Source organism: Drosophila montana, unplaced genomic scaffold, assembly GCF_035044405.1.
Source record: "Drosophila montana isolate Dmon_TW-CO22-7 unplaced genomic scaffold, ASM3504440v1 contig_3200_1, whole genome shotgun sequence".
In the NCBI taxonomy this organism is placed as follows: Eukaryota; Metazoa; Arthropoda; class Insecta; order Diptera; family Drosophilidae; genus Drosophila; species Drosophila montana.
The window spans coordinates 2,472,569-2,496,175 of record NW_026998080.1 but is presented as its reverse complement, the minus strand read 5'-3'; the positions used below and the strand labels follow the sequence as shown (position 1 = coordinate 2,496,175).

At 43.9% G+C, this 23,607-nt stretch overlaps 8 protein-coding genes across 9 annotated transcripts; all 8 read left to right on the top strand.

Annotated features, from left to right (window-relative positions):
• Positions 1-189: 189 nt before the first annotated feature.
• On the top strand, positions 190-1,021 carry LOC135431490 (lipopolysaccharide-induced tumor necrosis factor-alpha factor homolog). Its single transcript, XM_064686647.1, has 3 exons — positions 190-397; positions 470-605; positions 665-1,021. Exons 1-3 carry the CDS (start codon positions 247-249, stop codon positions 765-767), a joined length of 390 nt encoding a protein of 129 aa, XP_064542717.1. The 5' UTR covers positions 190-246; the 3' UTR covers positions 768-1,021.
• Positions 1,022-1,270: 249 nt separating this feature from the next.
• Positions 1,271-1,664, top strand: LOC135431491 (lipopolysaccharide-induced tumor necrosis factor-alpha factor homolog). Its single transcript, XM_064686648.1, has 2 exons — positions 1,271-1,445; positions 1,517-1,664. The coding sequence occupies exons 1-2, from the start codon at positions 1,315-1,317 to the stop codon at positions 1,617-1,619; spliced, it is 234 nt and encodes a 77-aa protein (XP_064542718.1). The 5' UTR covers positions 1,271-1,314; the 3' UTR covers positions 1,620-1,664.
• Positions 1,665-2,700: 1,036 nt separating this feature from the next.
• Positions 2,701-3,548, top strand: LOC135432014 (lipopolysaccharide-induced tumor necrosis factor-alpha factor homolog). The gene is made up of 3 exons (XM_064687454.1): positions 2,701-2,853; positions 2,914-3,049; positions 3,113-3,548. Exons 1-3 carry the CDS (start codon positions 2,766-2,768, stop codon positions 3,213-3,215), a joined length of 327 nt encoding a protein of 108 aa, XP_064543524.1. The 5' UTR covers positions 2,701-2,765; the 3' UTR covers positions 3,216-3,548.
• A 713-nt stretch (positions 3,549-4,261) lies between these two features.
• LOC135431524 (lipopolysaccharide-induced tumor necrosis factor-alpha factor homolog) lies at positions 4,262-4,907 on the top strand. 2 transcript variants are annotated; one of them, XM_064686709.1, is made up of 3 exons: positions 4,262-4,475; positions 4,542-4,672; positions 4,756-4,907. In XM_064686709.1, exons 1-3 carry the CDS (start codon positions 4,389-4,391, stop codon positions 4,859-4,861), a joined length of 324 nt encoding a protein of 107 aa, XP_064542779.1. In that variant the 5' UTR covers positions 4,262-4,388; the 3' UTR covers positions 4,862-4,907. The 2 variants fall into 2 exon arrangements, with proteins under 2 accessions (XP_064542779.1, XP_064542778.1); XM_064686708.1 differs by having other exon boundaries at positions 4,333-4,475; positions 4,537-4,672.
• A 61-nt stretch (positions 4,908-4,968) lies between these two features.
• LOC135431523 (lipopolysaccharide-induced tumor necrosis factor-alpha factor) lies at positions 4,969-5,974 on the top strand. The gene is made up of 3 exons (XM_064686707.1): positions 4,969-5,530; positions 5,604-5,722; positions 5,767-5,974. The coding sequence occupies exons 1-2, from the start codon at positions 5,199-5,201 to the stop codon at positions 5,707-5,709; spliced, it is 438 nt and encodes a 145-aa protein (XP_064542777.1). The 5' UTR covers positions 4,969-5,198; the 3' UTR covers positions 5,710-5,722; positions 5,767-5,974.
• An 805-nt stretch (positions 5,975-6,779) lies between these two features.
• LOC135431487 (lipopolysaccharide-induced tumor necrosis factor-alpha factor homolog) lies at positions 6,780-7,800 on the top strand. Its single transcript, XM_064686645.1, has 3 exons — positions 6,780-7,205; positions 7,274-7,403; positions 7,463-7,800. The coding sequence occupies exons 1-3, from the start codon at positions 6,959-6,961 to the stop codon at positions 7,578-7,580; spliced, it is 495 nt and encodes a 164-aa protein (XP_064542715.1). The 5' UTR covers positions 6,780-6,958; the 3' UTR covers positions 7,581-7,800.
• Positions 7,801-8,094: 294 nt separating this feature from the next.
• Positions 8,095-9,759, top strand: Taf7 (TATA-box binding protein associated factor 7). The gene is made up of 2 exons (XM_064686644.1): positions 8,095-8,269; positions 8,325-9,759. Exons 1-2 carry the CDS (start codon positions 8,183-8,185, stop codon positions 9,585-9,587), a joined length of 1,350 nt encoding a protein of 449 aa, XP_064542714.1. The 5' UTR covers positions 8,095-8,182; the 3' UTR covers positions 9,588-9,759.
• A 180-nt stretch (positions 9,760-9,939) lies between these two features.
• On the top strand, positions 9,940-11,385 carry RYBP (ring and YY1 binding protein). The gene is made up of 2 exons (XM_064686646.1): positions 9,940-10,359; positions 10,584-11,385. The coding sequence occupies exons 1-2, from the start codon at positions 10,221-10,223 to the stop codon at positions 10,895-10,897; spliced, it is 453 nt and encodes a 150-aa protein (XP_064542716.1). The 5' UTR covers positions 9,940-10,220; the 3' UTR covers positions 10,898-11,385.
• The last annotated feature ends 12,222 nt before the right edge of the window (positions 11,386-23,607 follow it).

Genomic DNA, 23,607 nt, shown 5'->3' with positions numbered 1-23,607 from the left:
TAAACTTAAATCCTCGTTCAGCTTTGCGTGATTGGATGGCTGACGTTTTGGATTCTTCCGCTGGAAGTTGTTAAACTCACACGCGCACACACACACTCACACACACACACACACCAGGCGTATACACACTTGTGTTATTTTGCTATTGACTGACAGGCATCGGGAAAGCATCGGCATTTCACGCTACTCAGTTTCGTAGCGGGCCGCAAACGGAGCAGACCTCGTGCGGAAAACCAAAGCTGAGCAATGGACACCAAATCGCATCTCTATCCGCAAGCGCCGGACGCGCCGCCGCAATATGGCGACCTTGGACCATCGATGATGCCGACGGAGATGCAGCCGTCGGTGATGCCTGCGTCCGTGATTAACACTCAACAGCCGCAGGTTTATGTGCAGGGTTAGTGGAAGCCAGCAAATTGCCGAGCAATGGTTAAGTAAACACACAACACACAATTAATAACTTACACAGGTGTGGTACAAAATCATTTGGGCCGAATGCCAACTATGGCCACGTGCCCCTCGTGCCAGGCCCGTCTGCTGACCACGGTCAAGTCCGAGCCCAGCACCAAGACCCATCTTCTGGCGCTGCTGATTTGCCTGGTGGGGTAAGTTTCGGCCGCATTCGAGACCTTCTGTTTACCATCTAAAACCTGTTGACTTGCAGCGGCATCTGTTGCTGCTGTGTCCCGTACTGTGTGGACTCCTGCCAGAGCGCCGTGCACACCTGCTCCAGCTGTGGCGCCTTCGTGGGCAGCTACCAGAACTGAAGCTCTTCAATCTGGCTTGAAATACAATTGAAATCACAAAATACTTAACATTACTGAGTTTGTAATGTCCTCAAGATATTCCATACGATTTCCGTTCACAATTATCAATTAGATATCCAAAGGTTAAATGTTTAAATGTTTTTCAATTTGAAAAAAATATTGCATTAATCTAAAATTAAATGTTAAACCGAATTTGTATATCGCGCACATAAATGAATTATTCACTTAATTAAACGAGAAAGTTATGCAACAAATTTGTATGCATGTACAATATATACAGATGGAATATATCCCAGTTTTAGGCATAAGCTCAATTAATATATTGAACTTTTCTACAAGAGCAACTCTTTTTCGAAAGCTTATGTGTCTAAGAGAATTCCATACATTCGTATCGAGGTAGTTTATTGTTTATACCCCATTTTATGCGGGTTATTTTTCTTATTTTTAGGTAAATAAAGTCCGTAAGTTCTCAAAGAGTTACAGTATCGCAACGACAAGCAGCCACTGCGGAGCTCAACATAAAACAATTAATAGAAGGAAAGGCGATATGTCCCCAAACGTTGGTCCTGAGTCCTCCAGAGCGGTCTGCCCGATCTGTCATCTGGAGATGATGACACGAACGGAGGGCCATGCCACGACAAGAACGCACATCATAGCCCTGATCATGTGCCTGACACTGTAAGTGGAAACTTTATATACTTATATATACTTTAACTAAAGAGAGTATCAAAATTTCTGCCTTCCACCAGTTTGTGGCCCTGCGCCTGCTGCTTGTATTGCACGGACTGTGCCCGCAACGTGGACCACTATTGCTCCTCTTGCAACTCCTTTATTGGCACCTACGAACGCTAAGCTGTGGATCAAATTATGTACGATTATATATTTTGAATAAAGAAATCCAGAAACTAGAATATATCTAAATTACGCAAATGCGATAAATCTTAAAGCTGGTTGTGGAAGTTGAGCGGTAATTTGGTAACAACGAGGATGAGGGTTCGAATCCCTGGCTAGTGTGCTTTACATATCATATTTCACTTTTATTTCAATGCCTTACCAATGAGTAAGTGTTTATAATAGCAATATAAACCCAACATAACATAATCTCTTGGTATTCTATTGATGGATGTAGTATTCATTTGAAAGTAATATATATATAAGTATAATTAAAAAACATAGTTGAAGCAAACGAACAACGAAGATGACGGTTCAAATCTGGTTTTTGGATGTAGTGTGTAATGTGTTTTTGAAAACGTAGCCTACTTTTATAGTTAATAATGATAATATTAATAGAAATAATATTTATATTTTTAATAGAAACATAATATAACATGGCTCAGAGTCGATGGCCTTAGAAGCTAGCACTCCCTCCTTATATTATTTTTTTTTTGTATAATAATTAATCACATAAATAAATAAATAACATAGCTCAGGCGTTTGCACAACGAAGATGAGGGTTCGAATTTGTGTGTATTGTGCCTTTGGAAAGAGAGGCTTATAGCTTATATTCAGCGCCAATAACCATAATATTAGATAAGCATACACTAGCTATTAAAAGGGACATTATATTCAAATCGCCTCCTCTAATGGCACACATAAGACTGTCATCTATTTGGCGTTCGCTCTGGTGCATTATTATAATCATTATATTCGATGGGAGGCTATTTGAACTGCAGCCTGAGTTCATTTTACTAAGCACATTATTCATTTCACAATATTCCTTTGGTGATTAATCAATAACCCTTTGTTTTTAAAAAACATAACTGTATGACTTGCCACCTGCGGGTACTTCTTTTATGACGACACATTTTTTGCTCTCATATTCTACTTTTATTTCAAAGCCTTATCAATGACTCTCCGCACTTGGGTTCGAGCTCTCGTTAGCTTTTCAGTTCTTGGGTGGGTTTCTTTTGCGGTTTCACTCGACAAGAAGTTTCAGTTCCGCGTCAGGCTGCGAGCACTTCAGACCTTTAGAGAAGCAGCACTTAAATACATACGAAAATGGAATCGAAGCATGGTTATCCCGACGCTCCTCCTATGTACGGCGAATTATGTGGCAATCCAATTCCAGCGCCTGTTGCCTCTAGTAGTAAGTAGTTTGCCTCGATCATCCTAAAAGGAGCCATCTATTTGACACATTTTGTTGCAGCTTCAATACCAAATGCTCTGGGCAACGGACCCTGTATGGCCACCTGCCCCACGTGCCACAGTTGTCAGCTAACCACGGTCTCATACGAGCCCAATTCCAAGACGCATTTGGTGGCGCTGCTCCTGTGTTTGCTGGGGTAAGCAAATGCTATTTTAATCTGACTGCATCTTCTAAAAGGATGTTTCCTCCGTTTCTTCAGCTGCTTCTTGTGCTGCTGTATACCCTACTGTGCACAGTCCTGCCAGACAGCCGTGCACAAATGCGGTCGTTGTGGTGCCTACGTCGGCTCCTATCAGAATTGAGATCGATTTCATCACAAGCTAACAATATATATATATACACTGTATACACAGATATTCATATACTATATGCATATATAAGTTTGCAGAGCAAAGCACGACGTTTTTTTATCAAGCACGAAACCAATTTTCGCCGCCCTCAGGAAGATCGATAATTAACTTTACCCAAATTTGATTTATGTAGCTGAATATATGAATGATGTTTGACTGTGTGGAACCAAGATTTAAAAATAGATTTTAATACTATTATTGCTACTTATAATATGCCTGGGAATCGAGCCCGGATTCTCAATTAGTACAGAAATACATTTTTATCAAGTATAATAAACAAATGAAGCAAACCACATAAAAAAATCTAAAAAAAAAGGCAATTTCAAGAAATTTTTTCATGATTCAGAAAACCTCAGTTTATAATATTTTTATATATATTCTATAAAACGTACTTGCTAAGCTGAAAAAACCAATTATTGCAAAAATGGAACATTATCTTTTGAGGTTCGTCAAAATTTCGTGAATTGTTTAAAATATGATGATTAATATACTTATGTACTTTCACAATTTAAGAGATGATTTGAGGCGTCTGCTCGACTTGCATACGTCCTGCACATAGCTTGGATTCTTTATATTTGTATTAGCCGAGAGAGTTAACCACATAAGCTGTCTGTGATATAAGAGAGCCACCATATCAAATTTAGAGACAGAAGATCATGGAAAGCTTGCATTACACAACCTCTCAGATATATTCATTACTCAATGGGAGTTCGTGTTCAAGCATTGCAGGGGCAAAAATGTGTCAATATGGTTGCCAAGCGCATTTCCGGTTGCCTGCAAATAAATGCGATCCAATAAAAAATTCCCCAGTATTCGTTTTACAAAGAGCGGCTGATGAATCGCCAACGAAACGCAAATAAACAGCGGAGCAAAGCGTTAAGTTGGCAATAATTAAATGTGTTGGCAACTGTTGCTGAAAGTTTCGAGAGCTTTTTATCGGCATGTTGCTGCAACATGCGCGCTGGCAACATTGTTGCCAGACGCAGGCAAAACAACGAAGAGTACGAAATCGAAGCTGGTTACCAACGGACCTGTGCGCGGATAAACCCATCATGCAGAAGAACTTCCAGCAGCCTGGAGCAGCGGGCGGGGGCGGGGGCGGGAGCACGGGCATGAGCTATCAGTATGCGCAGGCGCAGCCACAGCCGCCCAGCTACGAGCAGGCAACGCACTTTCACGTGCCAGCACCTGCTCAGGTGGTCATCATACAACGTGAGTACAGAATGCTGCTCATTTGATTGAATGATTGATTGACTGATTGGAACACTTGCAGAACAGCCGCCGCCCGCTGTGGGACCGGATCCGTGCTACATTAGCTGTCCCCATTGTCATGTGCAGAAGCTGACGCGCGTCGAGTATTCGCCCAGTGTGCGCACCCATTGCATGGCCGCCCTGCTTTGCATAGTGGGGTAAGATAACGCAGACTCTGGTATCAGTATCTCTGCCTTTCTCTTATCTTATCGGTGTGCGCTTGTTTTTCTTACTCGTGCAGTCTCTGGTGCTTTGCCTGTTTGCCCTACTGCGCCACCAGCTGCATGAATGCGAATCATTTCTGCGGCAATTGCAACAAATTTGTGGGCGTCTATAGCAGCGATTAATAGCTTTATGCTAAACAACAATAAACGTAAACAATTTCGCAACACACACACACACATTTTTTGTTAGGTGTTAAGCGACACGCACACACATACTCGAACATACTACTCTGATGGAAAGCTACTTATTGTACCTATTAGGTAAACAAATAAGCACACAATCGGCGGGAAGCTTTCAACAATTGAGACAACAGAAACCTACCACAGAGCTGAGCGAACGGCTTTCATTGATAAGAGCCGATTGGGTGCGTCGCAGGTTTTCGTTTTCGTTCTTTTTTTTTCATGGCTAGCATTGACAGCGCCGACAGAGAATTTGTCATACTTCGGTCATACTCCAATTATGGAAAGTGTCTACCCGAAAGAGCCGCTGGAGGTGCCTAAAGAGGCGCACGAGGAGCCGGAGCAACAGCAGCTGTTGGCTCCACCAGCACCGCCCAGCTATGACCAGGCAACGGCCACGACCACGCCCACGCCTGCCCAGCCAACCGGACCCGGACCGGCAACAACAGCGACAAGCACCCATCACACGGTGATCGTGGTGCCCAGTTCGCCGTATGGGCCGGAGCCACAGGATGTACAGTGTCCGTTCTGCCACAATTACACGCGCACCCGCGTCTCCTACAGGCCCAACTCGCGCACCCACCTGATTGCGCTGGTGCTGTGCTTGCTGCAGTGAGTAATCGCCGTAATGGGCCACAGATAATTGTTGTTGTATGACTGTTGCGACACTTTTCCATTCTGCCAGACTCTACTGCTGCGTGTGCCTGCCCTACTGCATTTCCAGCTGCATGAACACCAATCACTACTGCGGCATGTGCGACCGCTACCTGGGCACCTATTTGCGCAAGTGACGCCCCCACCCCCCTCCCCCACACGCTTCCCACCCCCCGCACAGCCGGATGTGGAACTCCAATATGAACGTTTATCTGCAGCAGCAGCAGCAGCTTTGGCTAAAAATACAGAATTATACCTGAGATGCACACATACATACATATACACAGATACATTTAATTACATACATACATACATGTATGCACATATCTACCTGTATTTGAAGAGCAGGCATTTGTGTACCTTAGATAAATTGTTCAAATACATTTGTAGTTAGTATCTAAATTTCGTGTTTTTTTCGGTTGTGCAATTGTTGCAAAAGATTGCCAAAGTTGTTACTTGATTTTGTTGTTTACCCTGTAGCCATTTAAAATTGCCTAAAAGGTATATTGAAGTGCTGCAAAATATATTTAGGAATATATATAAATTGATAAAAATAGATTCGTAATCCGTTTTTAAAATTGTTTCGTGGATTATATATGCACTTAACTTTTGAAATGTCCAATCCATTTTCTCCCCAATTTAAAACGAAACCTTTTTTAAGGTTTAGCCTGGTTGCAAAAGATTGCCTAAGTTTTTACTTGATTTTGTTGTATACCCTGTAACAATTCAAAATGGCTAAAAAGGTATATTGAAGTGAAAAATATATTTCGGAGCCTTTACAGAATATATATATAAATTGATAAGAGTAGATTTGTAATTAGTTTTTGAACTTGTTTCTAGGATTATATATTTAACTTTTTAAATGTCCAATCCATTTTCTCCCCAATTTAAAACGAAACCTTTTTTAAGGTTTAGCCTTGGTGCAAAAATACATTTGTATGACATATCTTAGAACTTTAAATATGCTAAGTATCGGACTGTAAATACCAAAGTTATTCAAGAATGCATTTGCCTTAGTTTGAGCTGAGTTTGGGCTGACAGACGAAGTACAAAAAATAAGATTGTACTAGAAACTAAGTAAGAAGTATCTTCTAGTCGGGCACTCTAGAATGCCACACTCGTACCTGTTTTTCTTTTCGTTTTAGCTTTCAAGCTCGCTCTCCGCTGATCTCTGGCAGCTCTTTTGGCTAGCGCTAAACTTGAATTCAGTCGCGTGTTGAAAGTGAAACGAAAAAGACCACGGCGAGAGCGTGGATAGAGAGGAGAAGCGAGTAACAACGACGAGGTTTGAGACGACAATTAGCAAAGCAAACAAAGCTTTTGGGCTGTGATTTTGTCTCTCTGTTGTATCTGATTCATATTGAAGTTAAAGCTGAACTTCGCACCATGGAACAGAAGCGTGCCATGCTCTATCCGCAAGTGGATTTCAACACGCCAAGCGCTCCGCTGCCGACGCCAACAAACGAACTGTCTGCTGCCCAGCTCGGTGTGCCCATTGAAGCGCCGCCATCGTATGATGTGGCAATAGCAGCACATACTCCCGCTCCCGCTCCAGCGACGATTGTGATTGCGCAGCCGCAGCCACAACAACCACAAGAACCGCAACAGCTGGAGCCCACATTTGTGCAGACAGGTGAGTCCGGATGCGTGCAATTATGATTGCGAGAAATGTTTTTGAAAAAAAAAACAACTTGGTTGCAGGTCCCACGAATTTGGGTCCGAATCCCTGCCGCGTGCTGTGTCCCGCCTGTGGCGTTCAGAAGACCACTCGCATGACGCACACAGCCAACGCACGTACTCATATGGCCGCAGCGCTCATCTGCCTAGTGGGGTAAGTGGGAAGCCTCTAGAAGCTGAATTCGAAATCTAATCCAATTGCCAATTCCGTAGGTGGTGTGTCTGCGCCTGCTTTGTGCCCTATTGCATGAATAGCTGCCGCACGGGCAACCACTACTGCCGCAAGTGCAACACCTTTTTGGGTGTCTACAATCCGAAGGGTGTGAAATGATGCAGTCTGATGAGCGCAGTTAATTAAGATAAGATAAGCCAAACGTTGATCTAAATATATAAGCAGTCTCATATAACAGCTTAAACTGTCACTCTAACATCAGCTGTTTGTACTATATTATTTTAGCTACATATTTGTTTAAGAATATTATAATTAATCATGCATACAAATAAACTATGCATACATACATATGTACATACATGTGTGTGTTAAAAAACAAGTTGCGCTTGGTTTTCTGCTTGGCGGCCTTTGGGTTCCATTTTTGCGCGCAGCGTGGGCGCTATACGGCAGCTACGATACAGAGTTATTAAGCGTACATTATTATTATTAACCATACACACAGCAGACGTGTGAAGAAGTCCGAAACACAATGTAGATTCTTATTTGATTTGTTTAGGCGCGCTTTTCTTTTTTTTTTTATTTAAGGTTGCCAGATGCACAACCACAGAACGACACTTTTCAACACTTCTACGTCTATCGATAGCTGCCACCCGCACGCTGATTATATTCGCGGTATCGAACATGCAACAGTGTAGTAAAAGTTGTGCCAGAAATTTCTTAGTTTGTTGTTTATTAAATATAAGTTAAATCTATTAGTTAAAATGTTTGAAAAGAAAAAACAGGCTGAGCATAAGCCTAGGGATGATGGAGTTGAGCTAGAGAACCAGTTCATAATGCGTTTTCCCAAGGTAGGGCAACGTTCGCTTTCTTTTGACACATTTGACAATTTGCCACCTTTTGTAGCACCTGGCCACTGTGGTGCACGAGTCCATACAGGCAGGAAATATCAAGGACCGATTATCTATACAATTAGATCAGGATTTGCGGTATGGGGAAGTGCGGCTCGATGACCAATTGCTCTACGCAAAAATTGTGGACTTGCCGACAGTTATGGAGAGCTACAAGACGATAGACAATAAAAGTTTTTATAAATCAGCGGACATTTGCCAGTTGCTCATATGCAAGGAGGAGCCGGAGGATGAGACGGAGAAAGAGTCGCCCAACAAGAACAAGAAAAAGGATCCCAACAAGGTGGACAAAAAGTATTTGTGGCCCCATGGCATAACGCCGCCCTGCAAGAACGTGCGCAAACGACGCTTTCGCAAGACGTTGAAAAAGAAGAACGTGGAAACGCCGGAAATCGAGAAGGAAGTGAAGCATTTGCTGCGCATCGACAACGAGGCTGTGCGCGTCGATTACGAGATCATCAATGAGGAGGACAAGCCCAGCGATGAGCTGGATCAATCAGACATCAAGCCGTACAATGAGGCTGATGAGGATATGCAGGACGAGACCATGCATGCTAGCGATAAGACCCTCAATGAGAGCACCTCGCAGCGTGACATAAACGTGGAGTCGGATGACGATGAAACTAGCAATTTCGATTCACATCGGGCGCCCAATATGGGCGTAGCAGCTCATGATATATTCGGCGAAGAGGTCTCTACCACAGATGACGAAGACGAGCCCACATTGCCCGGCAATGATTCACGTGCACAGCGCCACGAACTGGAGGAATCCTCACGGTTGTCCGCCGATGATTCACGCATGTCCGATTTCTTTGGCGCTGCCAGCGGCAGTGGCGTTGGCGGTGGCGGGAGCAACAGTGGCGCTAAAATGGAACACAATGAGTTCAACAAGTCGATGTTTGGACGCGAAAACAGCAGTCCAAAGCTGAGTGCAGCTGGCTCCAGTTCGAATTTGGCTGCGCCCAGTGGCTTCTATGACAATCAGCTTATGACCAAGCGTGAGGAGTTCGAGAATCTGGAGTTCATGGATGAGCCACAACCTCAGTATACACAACAGCAAATCCATGAGAAGATCAATCAACTGACGCGCCAAATAAGCGAACTGAAGAATCAACAATTGCAAAAGTCAACTGAAATTGCGTCCATTCAGAATGCGACGCTGAAGCAGCGGATGCAGGAAACGCTAGATAATCTCTACACGCAGGTCATAGAGCGTGAGCTGGAGCTGAAGGACTTTGAGAATATGCTGGAGCAATAGATTTGATCATAGTTATAGTTAAGTTAAATGTGAATTAAAGGCTAAATGAAAACATGTATATACTTTACCCAAAATTAAGAAAAAATTGTATATGTAGATGTAGGACAAATGAGGTATATGTAAATATCGTCAATTTTCGTAATAAAAATGTGTTTTTAATATATATTTAAAATGGATGTTTCTAATTCATTGAGCTTAATAAAAACAAAAAACCAAAAACAAAATTTGTAAATAAACAAAGCATATTTTATCAGATACTTAGCGATGTTTTGCCTATCGATACATTGCCGCCGATATATCGATAGTGATTGCGGTAGTTCAGCAACATTTTGTGTTTATTCTCGCGTCACATACGGCAACTCCGCAACAATTTTCTATTTGGCCAGAAGACAATTGCAGAAAGTTTTCACCCGAAAAAAGCAGCTATAATTCGCCAATTGCAGATGAATGGAGTAATTAAGCTTAAATTGTGCATATTTTGTAAGCCAGCAGCGCTGCAGTGACCGTTTGCGAGCCTTTCTGTTGCTGTGCCCAGCAAGAGCAGCCACAACAACAGTAGCAGCAGCAGTGACAACAACAATTGCAAAAATTCGGCCAGCTGCATTTGTCATCTCTTTGGTCAGCGATATTATTATGGACAAAAAATCCTCGCCCGTGCGACGACAAAAGCGCCAAGCGAAAGTAATTGAGGAGAACTTCTGGGACTGCAGCGTCTGCACGTACAGGAACTCGGCGGAGGCGTTCAAGTGTCGCATGTGTGACGTGAGAAAAGGTGAGTGACCTCGATTTCGATTTAGAGGCAACTGCGACTGCGACGCCGCGTCAACGTCAACGCCAACGTCGCATTTGAATTGCGAGTAATTTGTAAAAAAAAAAACCCAATTGCTCATGTGATGTGGTGGCATCATAGTATCGCCCTCTCGTTTTACTGTTTATGCTTGGTCTCATTTTCCCTTTTCTTTTTTCTCCTGTTGCTGCTGCTGCGGTTGCTGCTAGGCACCTCGACGCGCAAACCGCGCCTGAACTCGGCGCTAGTCGCTCAGCAGGCGGCCACATTGCCCGGCGCCAGTGGTAACATGCCCAACGGCAAGCCGGCGTCCAGTTCGCGGCACGGCAGCGGGCACGACAGGCAGCGACACAAACGGTATCCAGCGCGTTTGAAGAACGTGGATCGCTCGACGGCGCAGACGCGTGAGGTGACCGTGAATTCGGTAACCGTTTTCATCACAGAATACAAGGCCAAGCCGGTGAGCAGCCGGCGTGAGTCGAGTGAACAGAGCTTCAGCGAGAGCAACGATAGCCGGAGTTAGGTTTAAATGATAAGCGCGTAATTTGTTTTCCCAATTACATCTTTTTTTTTTCTTTTATATATGTATTGAGATATATATATTTATATATACATATATGTTTAAAGATATTCTCTGTCGGCGAACGGCCGCGATTCCTTCCCCGTCCTCTCTCCACATACACACACAAATCCAATGTCGTCTTAGTGTACAACTAAAAATTGTAAATTCTAATATTAGGCCTAAGTACAATTGTAAATCTATAGCCTGTTCTTAAGTTAGCAAGTATTAAGCGATATTCATGTTCTGTAAAACAGCAGCCACAGCATCTGACGATGATCCCCATGCATAAGAACTTCCAATTGTACTGGCTTTTGTAGCTGATGACTGCATTTAAAAGACGCTGTGGTTCCGCTGCATTCTCGAACGAGAAACAATGTAATTGAATGTGAAGTCGAGAACCTTGTATATATATACATATATGTTTTATAACAAAACGAAATGAAAACAAACAACAACTGTCTCGTATTGTAATATTTGATTCCTAATTTATTGATTTGTAAACGCATCTTATACATACATATTTATATGTTCTACAAATCTATTGTTTATAAGTGTCAAATTGAAAATATAATTTGAATAAGTGCAAGTGCGAAATGTTCCATGTTCACGACTCGCCCATCCAATGGGCAGACAAAGCGACGGCGCTCGTTTATGTAAACAACACACAAAAAAAAATGTGAAAAAGAATACCTGATTCTCAATTTCTCTGTATAACTGTGTATGTAGGTGTATGTAGGTTGCAGCAGATCCAATAACCAAGTTCAAGTGTCTCCATTAAATGGTTTGTGTTTTCATTTTACTTGTTATGTATTATTATTAATTTACTAACAATAACATTTTTGCCTAGTTTAATGCTGCATGACAACGAAATGAGCCGTAGCCATGTGAATAATACTTAGAAAATTTGCTAATTTAAATGATTCTTGTTTTGTTTTTTGTTTTTGTATACAAGACTGATTAAGCAAATACCTAAAGACCATACTACTATAACGATAGCCCACACAGTTCAGTTCGTTTGTGTTGCCCTCGATAAGAACACACAACTAACAGGCCCAGAAAATAAACAATACAATAGTTGCAATAATTACAACCATTTTTTATACTTAGCAAACTTTTCAAGCTTGGCCATACAAATATATTATATATATATACACATATACATAGAACGTATTTAGCTGAATCAAAGAATTTTGATATACTTTTTAGTAATGGAAAAATGGGTTAGATATGCATGTTTTAAATTACTTTTAAAGTATTCCTCCAAACACATACACACACACGCACGCACACACACATGCACACATTCACCGTGCTCTTTAGCAAGTTGTTCACGTCTTTAAATTGGCAAAAGCTTTGCACGAAAAGCTCATTCAAAACTGCCGGACTGAGTAACATAGTCAAAAACAAAAACTTCCAAGAAACGAAGAAGAGATAAGAGCGTAAAAAGCAGCTTATAATATTTGTAATAAGTATTTAAAGTTCATAGTTTATATACTTAGCAAACAGTATACATAATTAAATCAAGGCTAGCCAAACAAATAAAACTAACTAATTAAAAATCACACACACACACACACACACACAAAACTTAAAAAAAAGAACTCAAATTTCAAATTGTGTTAAGCGTAAAAGTTTTAAATAAATTTCAAAAACTAAACCTTAAACATGTTGTCTTTAAAACGGCGCACGGCCCAAAGTGCCCCACCAGCCCTCCGCACCAAAAAAAAAAATATTATTCTCCAGCCTCCCCCCCCTTACAACTACCCCAACTGCGAGGGCCACCCACACGGCGCTAACTAAATGTATGCTTTCCTATGCGCGAGCTGTGTGTGTGTGTGTGTGTGTGTTGGCATCATCTGTATCTGCTGCTGCTGCTGCTGCTGCTGCTCCTTCGGCCTGGCACAGTTGCGCCATCGCCATCGCCATCTCTGGCTACGCCTTTGGCAGCTGCCTCAACTTTCGCACGCTTCGCAAATAAATTACAAATTGTTTCGTTCCAGCTTCGCAGCCGCCGCCGTCGCTGCTGCCGTCGCTGCCTTGCATTGCTACTACTTACACACTGCCACGCCCCACACACAGCGCCAGCCTCCCCATCCGCAGCTAGACATGCCCCAACTGCGGCCCCAACAATTCGTTTCAGTCGACGCTGACATTCGAAAATTTCGTTCGCTTTTCTCTAAAATGTTAAAATTCACAAGTCCTCCTCCATGGAGCGGCTGTGTCTGTCCGTTCGTTCGTCCGTCTGTCTGTCTATCCTGGACTGCCTCAGGCATTGGGTAGGTCCCCGCCTGCCCGGCACAAGTCCTGTTGCCGGCTAGCACAACTTGCGTTATCAGCGGCGCTCTGTGCGCTTATCTTCTTCATGTACGTTGTACGTTCTATTCGTTTCGTTTCGATTCGTTTCGTTTGTTTGGCTCGTCCTTCGTCCTGCGTCCTGCGTCCTTTGCTGCTGCCTGCCCGGCTGCCTTCTTATCCGTTTGTTTGTCCGTGCTTCCGACTCGTCTGTGCGACCGTTCGCACATCCTGCTCCACCCTAACTGCCCCGCCCCCCCTCCCCTCTTTTGCCCCGGCTGCTGCCTTTGTTACACTTGCTCCCTGCCTGTCCTCGTGTGCGTGTGTGTGTCCGTGTGTGTGTGTCTGTATTTGTGTCGTAGTCAGCAACAAAAATGTGCAGCATTTCGAAAATGTTAGAGACTCCTTTGGCTGCCTTGGCGTTAAGTTTTACATGACGCATACGCCGCATTGGCCCGCTGCGCTGTCCAGCAGAGCTGGCACAGGACCCAGCGCGATCGTCAAAACTGGACAGCATGCCCAACTAACAGCCCTTATACACACACACACACACACACACACACACACACACACACACACACATGCATATATTCTTATCTAGATATATATATATTCCCTAGAAAAGTTTTTAGCGAGCTGGGGCTGGGCAATGTGTAATCCCAGCAAGTAACTTGAGCGCTTTATGGCACGTGTTTGTAACTGTGTGCGTGCGTGTGAGGGGGGGATGGATTGGCCCCCCCTCGCACCCCCTCGCACCCGCCTAGCACTTCTTAAAGCTCTCACGCACTTTAAGCTCGACGGCGGCGCACATCGCGCGCGTTTTTAAAGTTTTGCGCGTTTTAGGCATTATCCGTTTTAATTACATTAAAAGTTTTTGGCATTAAATAAATTGAAGCTGAGCGCTGAACTTATGTCACTTTGATCCCAGTTACAGAGCAAAAGTAACTTTTGCTGTTCATGCGAGAAATGCCCCCCCTTCTATTCTCAGAGACAATGGAGCAGGACACAAAGCTACCCTCCAGCCGCGCTATCCCCTAAAAACACACACACACACAGAAACAAGTCCTTCTCTATCTCCTGGCAGTTGCTGCTCAGTGAGTCGCGCGTAATCAAGTTTAGTGTTTAAGGCTTTAAATTGAAATTCCGGCATTAGACAAGGAATGCGACTACAGCAACTGCTGCTGTTCGTTGTCTTGGCAAAAGGGGGTTGTGTCTGCGTGTGTGTGTGTGTGTGTGTGGGGCTTAAAGGGGTTGAGAATTTGATCCGCTCTGCGTTTATCTGACGCCGCGCTGCGCATAGCTGCAACAAATGAGCAACAAATTGCAATCATTGAGCGCAGCGCACGGCCCATAAATCAATTACACAGGTAAAACGCCAAGGGGTTGGGCCGAGGGGTGACCGAGGGGTGGTCAAGGGCTGCCAATAGCCGCCGTTGGCTGCATGAATCGCGGCCCTAATTAAATCATTATCGACACGAGCAAGGACGAGCGAGCGTATTCATTCAAAACTATCGACACAAGTTGGCACAAGGCTCCCAACTGAAGCAATGTCAACCCCCCAATCCTTGTTGCTCCGCTGCTGCTGCTGCTGCTGCTAGCGTCGCAGTCGCCGTCGGCGTCGCTGTCGACGTCAACGTCATTGTATTTATTTCTCATGTTAAAATCAAATTCCCGCGTGTGCAATTTTTCATTTGGCCTGAAAATGAAAAGGAAGTGGAAAAATGTGTTAAGGTGCGTGCGTGCGAGCGTGTGTGTGTGTGCGTGTGTGTGTGTGTGCTTCTTGGGGGTTGCAGAGCTGCTTCCGGCGTGCTGTCCCTGCGCCGACATCAGGCTCCACGTAATGTCTGTAATGCCAGAGCCTTAAAGCGAGCTGCAAAGCTGCCAACTTTAAAGACTGCAGCGCATTCAAAAATTGCCAAGCGGCAGAGGCAGAGGCAGAGGCAGCCGATGCCGACAGGTACCAAATAACATGCCGCATGAGGCATGCTGCCTGTCTTGAACGCCCACACACACAGACACACGCACACACAACTTGCGCTCTAAACAAAACAAAATGCGTTGGCAAAGCGCTGGAGTAGACGCTGCCAGGGGTCGGTGGCAGAGACGCGGGCAGAGGCAGCTGGCGTCGACGACGACAGCAAAAGCAACGTCATTTTTGTTGCTGCCACAGCCGCCTGCTGCCTGCTGCCTGCTGCCTGCCGCCTGTAAGGATAAGAACAGGGACGAGAACGAAGTCGAGGACGACGACGAGGGCGAGGACAAGAACGGGCAGACACGACACCAAGTGTACAATAGCTTTAAGCTTAAACTCTCGCACACTCACACGCACACACACACACACAGACAGACAGCGACACAAAGTTGCGCACACACACATGCACACACACAGCTACACTTATGCTCACAGTATATTTTATAATACAGGGCCACGAGCATTTCGAAAATGTATCCAAACGCACGAAAGCCTTGATGTCTGTGAAGCTATTGCTGCCTCACCCTGTGCCCCGGCCCCTGGTAGAATTCTTCAGCTTGGAGTCAGTGCGGCTCTGGACACCAACTGGAACGCCCTGTATGCACGGGGAAAATTCACGGACGAGCGCTATATGTCCAAGTCCAAGAAAGAAAAATACTTGCCATGCGACAACATAGCCAGCGACCAGGGCTGCACAAGCCCCGGCCGGCTTGAGGCCAGCCGGAGCCGAAGGCAAATGGAGCCCAGAAACAGCTGTGCCAACAGGAAAAGCCCCGAAATGTTCGGCTAAAACAACATTATGTCATATATATATTTTTTGTTGACTTAGCTAATAACTGTGCGGATATTTTTGGTGCGCGACTAAAAAAGAAGCAAAGTAGAGAAATTGAAAAAGTATGGCAAAATCCGTATCAGACCTGGCATACCTGTTGGGTCATTTATAAATTATAGTTATATCTGATGTGGGACAGCTATCGAAATCTAAGCTCTATTTTTAGCTGCCCCTTTTCAAACTCTGCCACAGTTTCGAGTCGCAGCGAATACAACGGCAAATTCTGTTGAAAGAAAACAAAAACCTTATCAAGAAACAAAACTTAAATGATATTTTAGTTTGTACAGCTGACAAGCTGATAAGAATTAGACGTACACTGAGAAAAATACCCAAATGCAAGTCCTAGAGGCGGATTGCAATTAGAAATAATAGAAATTAACAAGGCATTACGAAATATATTTAAGATATTAAAATAAGAAAAATTTTTAAGATATAAAAATAAGAAATAGATAAGAAAAAAGTTTTTAAGTTGAATTATAAAGGATTGGAAGCGTTGCTTCATTGGACCTGATATTTAAACTTGCATTATATTAAAAGGAACCTCTAAAATTGAAAGAGACTTAGGCTTATATTAAATGATATATGATGTTCCATGTGCATAATAGTTAAATCTTACATTATGATTATATTTGTTTTAAGATTTCAAAAAGAAAGCTTTGAATAAATTCGAAAAATTCTAAAAAAAAGATTGAAAAAGAGGTTTAATGAAAAACAACACAAATCAAACTCAGCAATATCACGGTCTTCACCTTAGTGAGAGCTAGGGAATATATAGACTTTTGATTTGAAAAATATTTTTTTATTTAAGGGGCATCAGGAACTTTACATTTTGAACCAAAAGAGGGAATTAGAATAGAGTACTTAGAATAGTTGTGCGGATCGAAAAGAATATTGTATATATAGGTTGTCTATAGAGCAGTTAAAATTCTCAAATAACCAAATCTTGCCCCGCGTTGTGTGACAGAAATTCGAATGTCTAAAGTATATAATTTATTTGGAATTTGTGCCGAAGAGTTGGTTCTATTGAAAACCGCAAAAGATACTGATATACATACATAGTGTGGAATGCGAATTGGACTCTTTCTAAGCAGTTTTCAGTTTTCAGTTTTCAGCTGCCATGACGTAGCCCTGGCAACCCAGCAAGGCAAAGGCAAGGCAAGGCAAGGCGACCAGCCAGCCAGCTCCAGCTACAGCTACAGCTACAGCAATGGCTACGACGACGTCGACGACGACGACGAGCTGGAGCTTGGGCAGCTTGGCGGGCAGCGTTGCGGGGCTGGCAGCGCCCATTTGAGGGAGCCATCAGGCAGCGCATTTGTCGGCACAGAGCACAGCGTTTGACATTTCCCAATACTTGCTGGGGCGGCGCGCCAGTAAGTACGCAGAAATCAGCTAGCCAAAAATAAGATAAAAGTATCGAGCACTTTATGGCGCGTACGCCACCAAAATGTTTCAGCTTGATGGGTGCATGGCGTGCCGTGGCGCAAAACTCGCTACTTGCTGGCACGTCGCGTCCCAGCAAGTTTACAATTTCTGTGTTGGACACGCTGCGTGCTGAGCAATCGCACACTTGATGGCGCACACTGGCTGTGCCCCCAACCCGTGCGCGTCGTTGTTGCCGTCGACGTCGTCGTCGCCGTCGTCGTCGTCGCTTGCCAGTGGTGGGTAGTGGATGTCGTTGAAAGCGGTGCGGTGCGGTGCGGACTGCGGGCGCGTGTTCTCTCACTCTCGCTCTCTGTAGCTGTGTCTGTGTGCGTGCGACAGAGAGCGCGCCTGTATCTGTGTGAGCTGAATATAGCTGAGCGCTGAATGAGCAGCCGCCACATTTGAAATCCAACGGTCTTTTGTCTGTGCAGCCAATTTGGCATTGGGGCTGCACTTGAATTTAACTGCAGCAACAATTGCAAATGTGCTAAAAATGGTTAAAAAACAACTGCTGCACTAACACACACACACACACACACGCATGCTAACTCTTGCAATTTGTTGTGCCATTGTCTGATAAAAAAAAATATATAGCCTACTTTACAGCGCTCGAAGCTGCTGCGATAATCAAAACGTCGCAATTATCTATGCGTTGTATTGCGTATGCAATTTATACTCATATAATGCAAACATACACGTACACACACACACGCACGCACTGACAGAGTTGCATTTGCATGCATAACCAGCAACAGAAGCGTTTCCCTTTAACCTTCCCGCGGCCCAGACTGCTTTTCATGTTGCACATTTCATGCATTTCCTTTGTGCAGCCAACTTATCAAGCTTCCTGTCCGGCAACCCGTACCCGCACCCGCATCCACATCCCGACCATGCAGCCGCCAGACCGCCAGTCCGCCCCACCATAACCACTGACCCGCCGCCTCACACTCCGGCCAGACACTATTAAGCATATACAATAATGTATTTCCCATTTGGCCCAACGCATATATGACATGATTCTGCATTTTTGCAGCACGCACATAATTTTTGTGATTATATTTTTGATTTTGTTGCATCAGTTTTTTGAAATACTCTTCACAATAGCCCCGTTGATAAGCAAGATTTCTATTTTCGTGTTGCGCCAAAGTCTGTACAATATATATTCCGAATATATGCCATGAATATGCTTAGAGAACAATTTGCGGCATTCTCTCGAGTAAGGAAAAACAATTGGATACAATTGGAATGGATATAAGAGATCTTATATAAAATAATGTTGTTTACAATGGGTTCTTAGCGAACTCATCTTTTTTCTGTGATTTTCTCAATTCGAATTGTTACTTAAAAGTTTCTGTTTAGAAACTTGAAAACTATACCCAAGAAAAAAGGCTCTATTCCTAAATTCCTAATCTTTAGTCGTGATTATTATTTAAATATTTGTTTGTATACCTACAATCACTTATAAATACTTAATAGTTTTGATTATTTGGCGAACTTTCTAAATTCTTTTTGAAGATTTAGCCGGCTCGAGGTCTAGATTGAGAACGAAGCTGACAAGTTTGTCCTCTCTTTAGACAATATAGTGTTTAAATTCTTTTATTACACGTCTGTCCTGTTCGACATCAACTAAAATAATTTAATAACAACTTTATTTCAAAGCTGTTTGTTAATGTTTTCCAAAAACTGTTCAATTTGTACACTGTTATTAAAACACTTTGTAATTTTGCCAGGCTTGACTTCACAATAATCTATTAACATTTGCTGCAGACTTTGCTTTTTATAAAGTCTATTAGAAAGTTTTTGAAATACTTTGAATGCGATTTTTTCAAAACATATGATTAGTCATTGAGTAATAAATATATATTAATATTATATATTTATTGCTCAATGCTTAGATGTCGATGGGATAGTTAACCCTTAAGCCTAGATCATGCATATTTATCATTTGGTTGCGACGCCATTTTGTGGGCAAACGGAAGTGCCGGCCATGTTGTTGCGGTCGAGAGCATTTTATTTATTTATGCATTTTTCGCATTTATTGCGCAAAAATTGTAATATGCATTTCGGGCGTGGCGGTATCCAGCACTGCAATTAGGTTGCGCCGCAGTTGTTGTTGCAACCAAAATTAAAAAAAATGAAAAAAGAAACAAGTCTGGCAGACAAGAGATCCTAAGGCCATGTTTGCCATGATCGGGCAGGTGGCTGACGCTGACACAGAAAACCAGACGAACGACAACAGCCAGCAACAGGCCGTGGCAGCCGCAACAGCAACAACAACAACAATGGGTGAGTGCAACAACTGCAAGACGCGACTCTTGACATGCATATGCAAAGGTCTTTCCCAGGTTTTGTTCGCGCTGACAAACAATTTGCGTTTTGGAGACCTTCGCAGGCGCAGGGCAAGCGCCAAATAATGCAAATGGCGCGCAGCTCGAGAACATTTTGATGAAGCCCTTGATGTGCACCGCCGCACCACCAGCCGCTGCAGCACGCAATGGCCAAATAATCGATATTGTTGTTGTTGTTGTTGCTGCTGCGCATGCAAAGCGTTTTCAAGCCAAGCTGTCAACTGTTAAGCTAATGCCTAGGCGAGAGGACAGCTGCCAGAGCCGGCAGAGCTGCCAGCAAGGCGAGCGGAAGTCGTTGTCACATCAAATGGCGACAATAAGCACTTCCGCTACGCACAAAGCGGGCTGTGAGCCCAGCCCTGAAGTCCTGCCAGACCGAAAACTTTCGTAAGAATGAAAAAAAAATAATATTCAAGCTCTAATCAAGCAGCGCCAGCAGCAGCAATAACAACAACAACAGCTACAACAACAGAGACGTCACATGTGGAGACCCCGTGAGTGCAAGCCCCCCGCCAAGGTCTGCGCTAGCCCAACGATACGTGTAGAGTTCCAAGCCAAGAAGGAAGCCGACATATGACAAGCTTTAAAGCACACACACACAGACACACACGCACACAAACACTGAGCCAGACAGACCTGGTATTTGTATACCTGGTTGTATATGTAGCACAGCGATAAACCCTTATCTAAGGCAGGGCTGTTGGAATGTGGGATATATGCACGATATGTCTGTCCGTCTGTTCCGTCTGTCTGTATGGCAAGTTCCCATATATTCCTCCGACATTTGAACGCGTCTCGCTCCTCTGCTTTGCTGATCGTCGTCTGCTCTTTGTGCATTCTTTCAGTTTGCTTTGCGCTCGCATTCGCTTTGATTGTCGGCCTGGGTATGCGAACCGACGTCTCCGCTCGCCGCTCTCCACTCTCCGCTCTCCGCTGTCTCCAGTCTCCAACGAGGCATGCAGTCATCGCCGTTGCGAGTTGTTGTCGCTGAATTCAAGCAACGGTGATTCATCGAAATTAAAAATAAGTATCTCTATCTGTATCTTTATATGTATTTGTATCTCAGCGCTTGTTTCGCATTGTTCTCAAACACATTGCCCCTGTTGTTATTGTTGTTATTGCTGTTGTTGTTCTCGGTTTATTCAACGTAGAACGCTCGCATTTCCTGAGCTGTATTAGATGCTTTGACCCTGAGCCCGCAACGTTTCTTCGCACACAAAAGTTTACAGAACCATTTAGTTGCATTCCTGCAACGAACTTAATTGTTTGATCAACAACAAATTCAATAATCAACTAAAACAACACAATTATTACTTCCAGGAAACCACGCGAACTATCTGATTTCCCGGGCTTGTTTGCTTGCCAACTCGTAAATCTCATCAGATAAACTGATTTTACGAATTTCCCATTAATGATGGACATACAATCTTGCATTTGTTGTCTCAGTTTTGAAAGTATTCCCAAGTCTTATGTGTAAGTACTCTATTAAAAATATTGTATCTTAAGATCACAGAAGAATAGAAAACTTAAATATGAATTTCGGCTTGATATTCCACGTATAAAACCTAAGAAAAGAACAGATTTTTTTGTACAATTTAAGATTAACTTTAAAAAAGAGCAAATTGAATAATTTGAAGTGCTTTCAAATTCGTTACTTGCTTTGCTCTACTTAAACTAACATTTTTCAAGCCCTGCAGAACTTTAAAATTAATTATCTTCACATCTGCCTTATTTAGGCTCATGTATTTCCTAGCCTGATTGCGTACTTATTTCTCTCAGTGTATTCAGATAGTTTCTAGTACTGCCTAGCTATAGCGTATAGGTATTTGAGCATGGTGCCCCGCACTGCGCGTCGCTTCGCCCGGCGTTCTGACAGCGGAAACTATTTGTAATCTCGGTGCAATTTGGACACCTGTTTCAATATTGCAGCCAAGAAATCTTGACACTTCTGTCGCTGATCCTTGCCCGGCTGCAGCCAGCGCGTTGCGTTCCTGGCAAGGGGAAAGTTTTTGCATTGTATTGTGTGTGTGTGTGTGTGAGTGTGTGTGTGTTCAACATCCGGTCGCAGGGGCAGGTAAGACGGCTGCCCTTTGACACTGACAAGGATGAGGATGCCGAGCGCTGTGACTGCCGCTGCTGCTGCTCCTCGTCCTGGTCCTGTTACAGCTTCGCTGCGATAACCTTGCCGCGGTGGTGCTTTATCAAATTCTGGTCACCTTGGGCGGCATTTATAAAATGTGTATCCACTAACACACACACACATACACAGGCACACACAATTTTCTAAAGGGCATATGCGGGACCGCTTTGCATTAAAATTTCTTTCGTTGCTTTTTTATGTTGAATGCATTTCTCTGCGCCTGCGACAGCGACTGTGACTGCTCGGTGCCTGGGGGGGGGCAGGGTACGGGCTGGGAAAATGTGAACGCAAACGGGAATGGGAACGGGAAAGGGAACGGGAACGGGGCACAAGGGACAGAGGCATTTATTTTCGGCATTTGAAGTTGGTCCTTTGCAAACGGGGGTTCAAATTCAAAGCGCTAGACCGAACCGAACGAACGTGCGAAGGGTTGTTCGCTGTGTGTGTGTGTGCTTGCCTGTGTGTCTGTGTGCGTGTGTGTGTGTGTGTGTGTGTGTGTGCGCGGCAAGGAACACATTTGGATGCCAGACTGCGTCTCAGTTTCGACTCCCTGTGTGACATTATGCGCCGGCAGCAAACGCAAAGTGTAAGCAGCAAATCGATTTTGGAATTCGTCTCATGCGAATGTGTGGAAAATGCTGATAAATGGAGACGGCCGGAAAAGCGGACTGGACAAAGGCCTGGACCGGCAGCCCGAGCTGGTCATTGCCATGCTAATGAGGCCAGCCCAACTGCAACAGCAACAGCAACGGCAATTGCAACTGCAACTGGAACTGCAATGGAGCTGCCGGGAATCACACCCTTTTTATTTGTGACCGATAAGGCGGGTGCTCTCTCTAATGGCTGGGTTCTTTTTTTTTTCATCTATGTCGAGCCGATTGGTGGGTTTTGTTTACCCAATTTGACGCTCTGATAAGATAAGCAAAGCCGCTTTTACCCACACACACACAGACACACACACACACAAACGCGCGCAGGCGAATGCCCATGGCCAGCTCGTGACTCGGCGACTTCTTTGAGCGAGTTTTCAGTAAATTCAAAATTCATAGAATGCAAATGTTGGTTAAACAACATTTTCGCCAGGCACACGACGTCGCCAAAGACCACACAGAGCCGCAGCCAGGTCGCAGTTGGGCACAGCCAAGCCAAAAACAAAGCAACCCGAGGCAACTCTCTGAGAGCACCTCGTACGTGTTTGCTCAGCGGGGGGAACCCAGGGGGGGGACGAGGTTTCCATAGCTCTGAGTCGGGTTTTCTTCTTCCAGTTGTTGTTGTTGTTGTTGTTGTCGTTGTCGGAGTCGCAGCCCCGGCTGAGCCGCTGCCTGTGACTTGAATTTGTAACTGAAACTAGAGCTAAAAATTGTAAACAGCCCCCCGGACCATGGTTTGGGCTAAAATGCGCCAATCTTAACAGCAACTTTGACTGGCCCACGAGCATGGGCCACAGACTTGTTGTGTTAAATGGCGTTTCCATGGTTATACAAGATTCTTTTGCCGAAACTTCCTCGTAAGTTTATCCTCAATTTAGCTTGTGAGCTAATATATGAGGTAATATAAATATATCTTCTAATTGATACATGTGTGTACGTGTGTGTAAATGTGCAATAGTTACCCAAAAATTAACACACATACGTTTGATTATTTCAAAGTAGTTATTGTATC

Bases quoted from the DNA above. Each gene is read 5' to 3' on its own strand.
- RYBP (XM_064686646.1), top strand. From the start codon at position 10,221: ATGGACAAAAAATCCTCGCCCGTGCGACGACAAAAGCGCCAAGCGAAA. The intron at 10,360-10,583 runs GTGAGTGACCTC...GGTTGCTGCTAG, and splicing joins CATGTGTGACGTGAGAAAAG to GCACCTCGACGCGCAAACCG.
- LOC135431491 (XM_064686648.1), top strand. From the start codon at position 1,315: ATGTCCCCAAACGTTGGTCCTGAGTCCTCCAGAGCGGTCTGCCCGATC. The intron at 1,446-1,516 runs GTAAGTGGAAAC...GCCTTCCACCAG, and splicing joins CTGATCATGTGCCTGACACT to TTTGTGGCCCTGCGCCTGCT.
- LOC135431523 (XM_064686707.1), top strand. From the start codon at position 5,199: ATGGAAAGTGTCTACCCGAAAGAGCCGCTGGAGGTGCCTAAAGAGGCG. The intron at 5,531-5,603 runs GTGAGTAATCGC...CCATTCTGCCAG, and splicing joins CTGGTGCTGTGCTTGCTGCA to ACTCTACTGCTGCGTGTGCC.
- LOC135431524 (XM_064686708.1), top strand. From the start codon at position 4,376: ATGAGCTATCAGTATGCGCAGGCGCAGCCACAGCCGCCCAGCTACGAG. The intron at 4,476-4,536 runs GTGAGTACAGAA...GAACACTTGCAG, and splicing joins TCAGGTGGTCATCATACAAC to AACAGCCGCCGCCCGCTGTG. The intron at 4,673-4,755 runs GTAAGATAACGC...TTACTCGTGCAG, and splicing joins GCCCTGCTTTGCATAGTGGG to TCTCTGGTGCTTTGCCTGTT.
- LOC135431487 (XM_064686645.1), top strand. From the start codon at position 6,959: ATGGAACAGAAGCGTGCCATGCTCTATCCGCAAGTGGATTTCAACACG. The intron at 7,206-7,273 runs GTGAGTCCGGAT...ACTTGGTTGCAG, and splicing joins GCCCACATTTGTGCAGACAG to GTCCCACGAATTTGGGTCCG. The intron at 7,404-7,462 runs GTAAGTGGGAAG...CCAATTCCGTAG, and splicing joins GCGCTCATCTGCCTAGTGGG to GTGGTGTGTCTGCGCCTGCT.
- LOC135431490 (XM_064686647.1), top strand. From the start codon at position 247: ATGGACACCAAATCGCATCTCTATCCGCAAGCGCCGGACGCGCCGCCG. The intron at 398-469 runs GTTAGTGGAAGC...TAACTTACACAG, and splicing joins GCCGCAGGTTTATGTGCAGG to GTGTGGTACAAAATCATTTG. The intron at 606-664 runs GTAAGTTTCGGC...GTTGACTTGCAG, and splicing joins CTGCTGATTTGCCTGGTGGG to CGGCATCTGTTGCTGCTGTG.
- Taf7 (XM_064686644.1), top strand. From the start codon at position 8,183: ATGTTTGAAAAGAAAAAACAGGCTGAGCATAAGCCTAGGGATGATGGA. The intron at 8,270-8,324 runs GTAGGGCAACGT...CACCTTTTGTAG, and splicing joins TCATAATGCGTTTTCCCAAG to CACCTGGCCACTGTGGTGCA.
- LOC135432014 (XM_064687454.1), top strand. From the start codon at position 2,766: ATGGAATCGAAGCATGGTTATCCCGACGCTCCTCCTATGTACGGCGAA. The intron at 2,854-2,913 runs GTAAGTAGTTTG...ATTTTGTTGCAG, and splicing joins AGCGCCTGTTGCCTCTAGTA to CTTCAATACCAAATGCTCTG. The intron at 3,050-3,112 runs GTAAGCAAATGC...CCGTTTCTTCAG, and splicing joins CTGCTCCTGTGTTTGCTGGG to CTGCTTCTTGTGCTGCTGTA.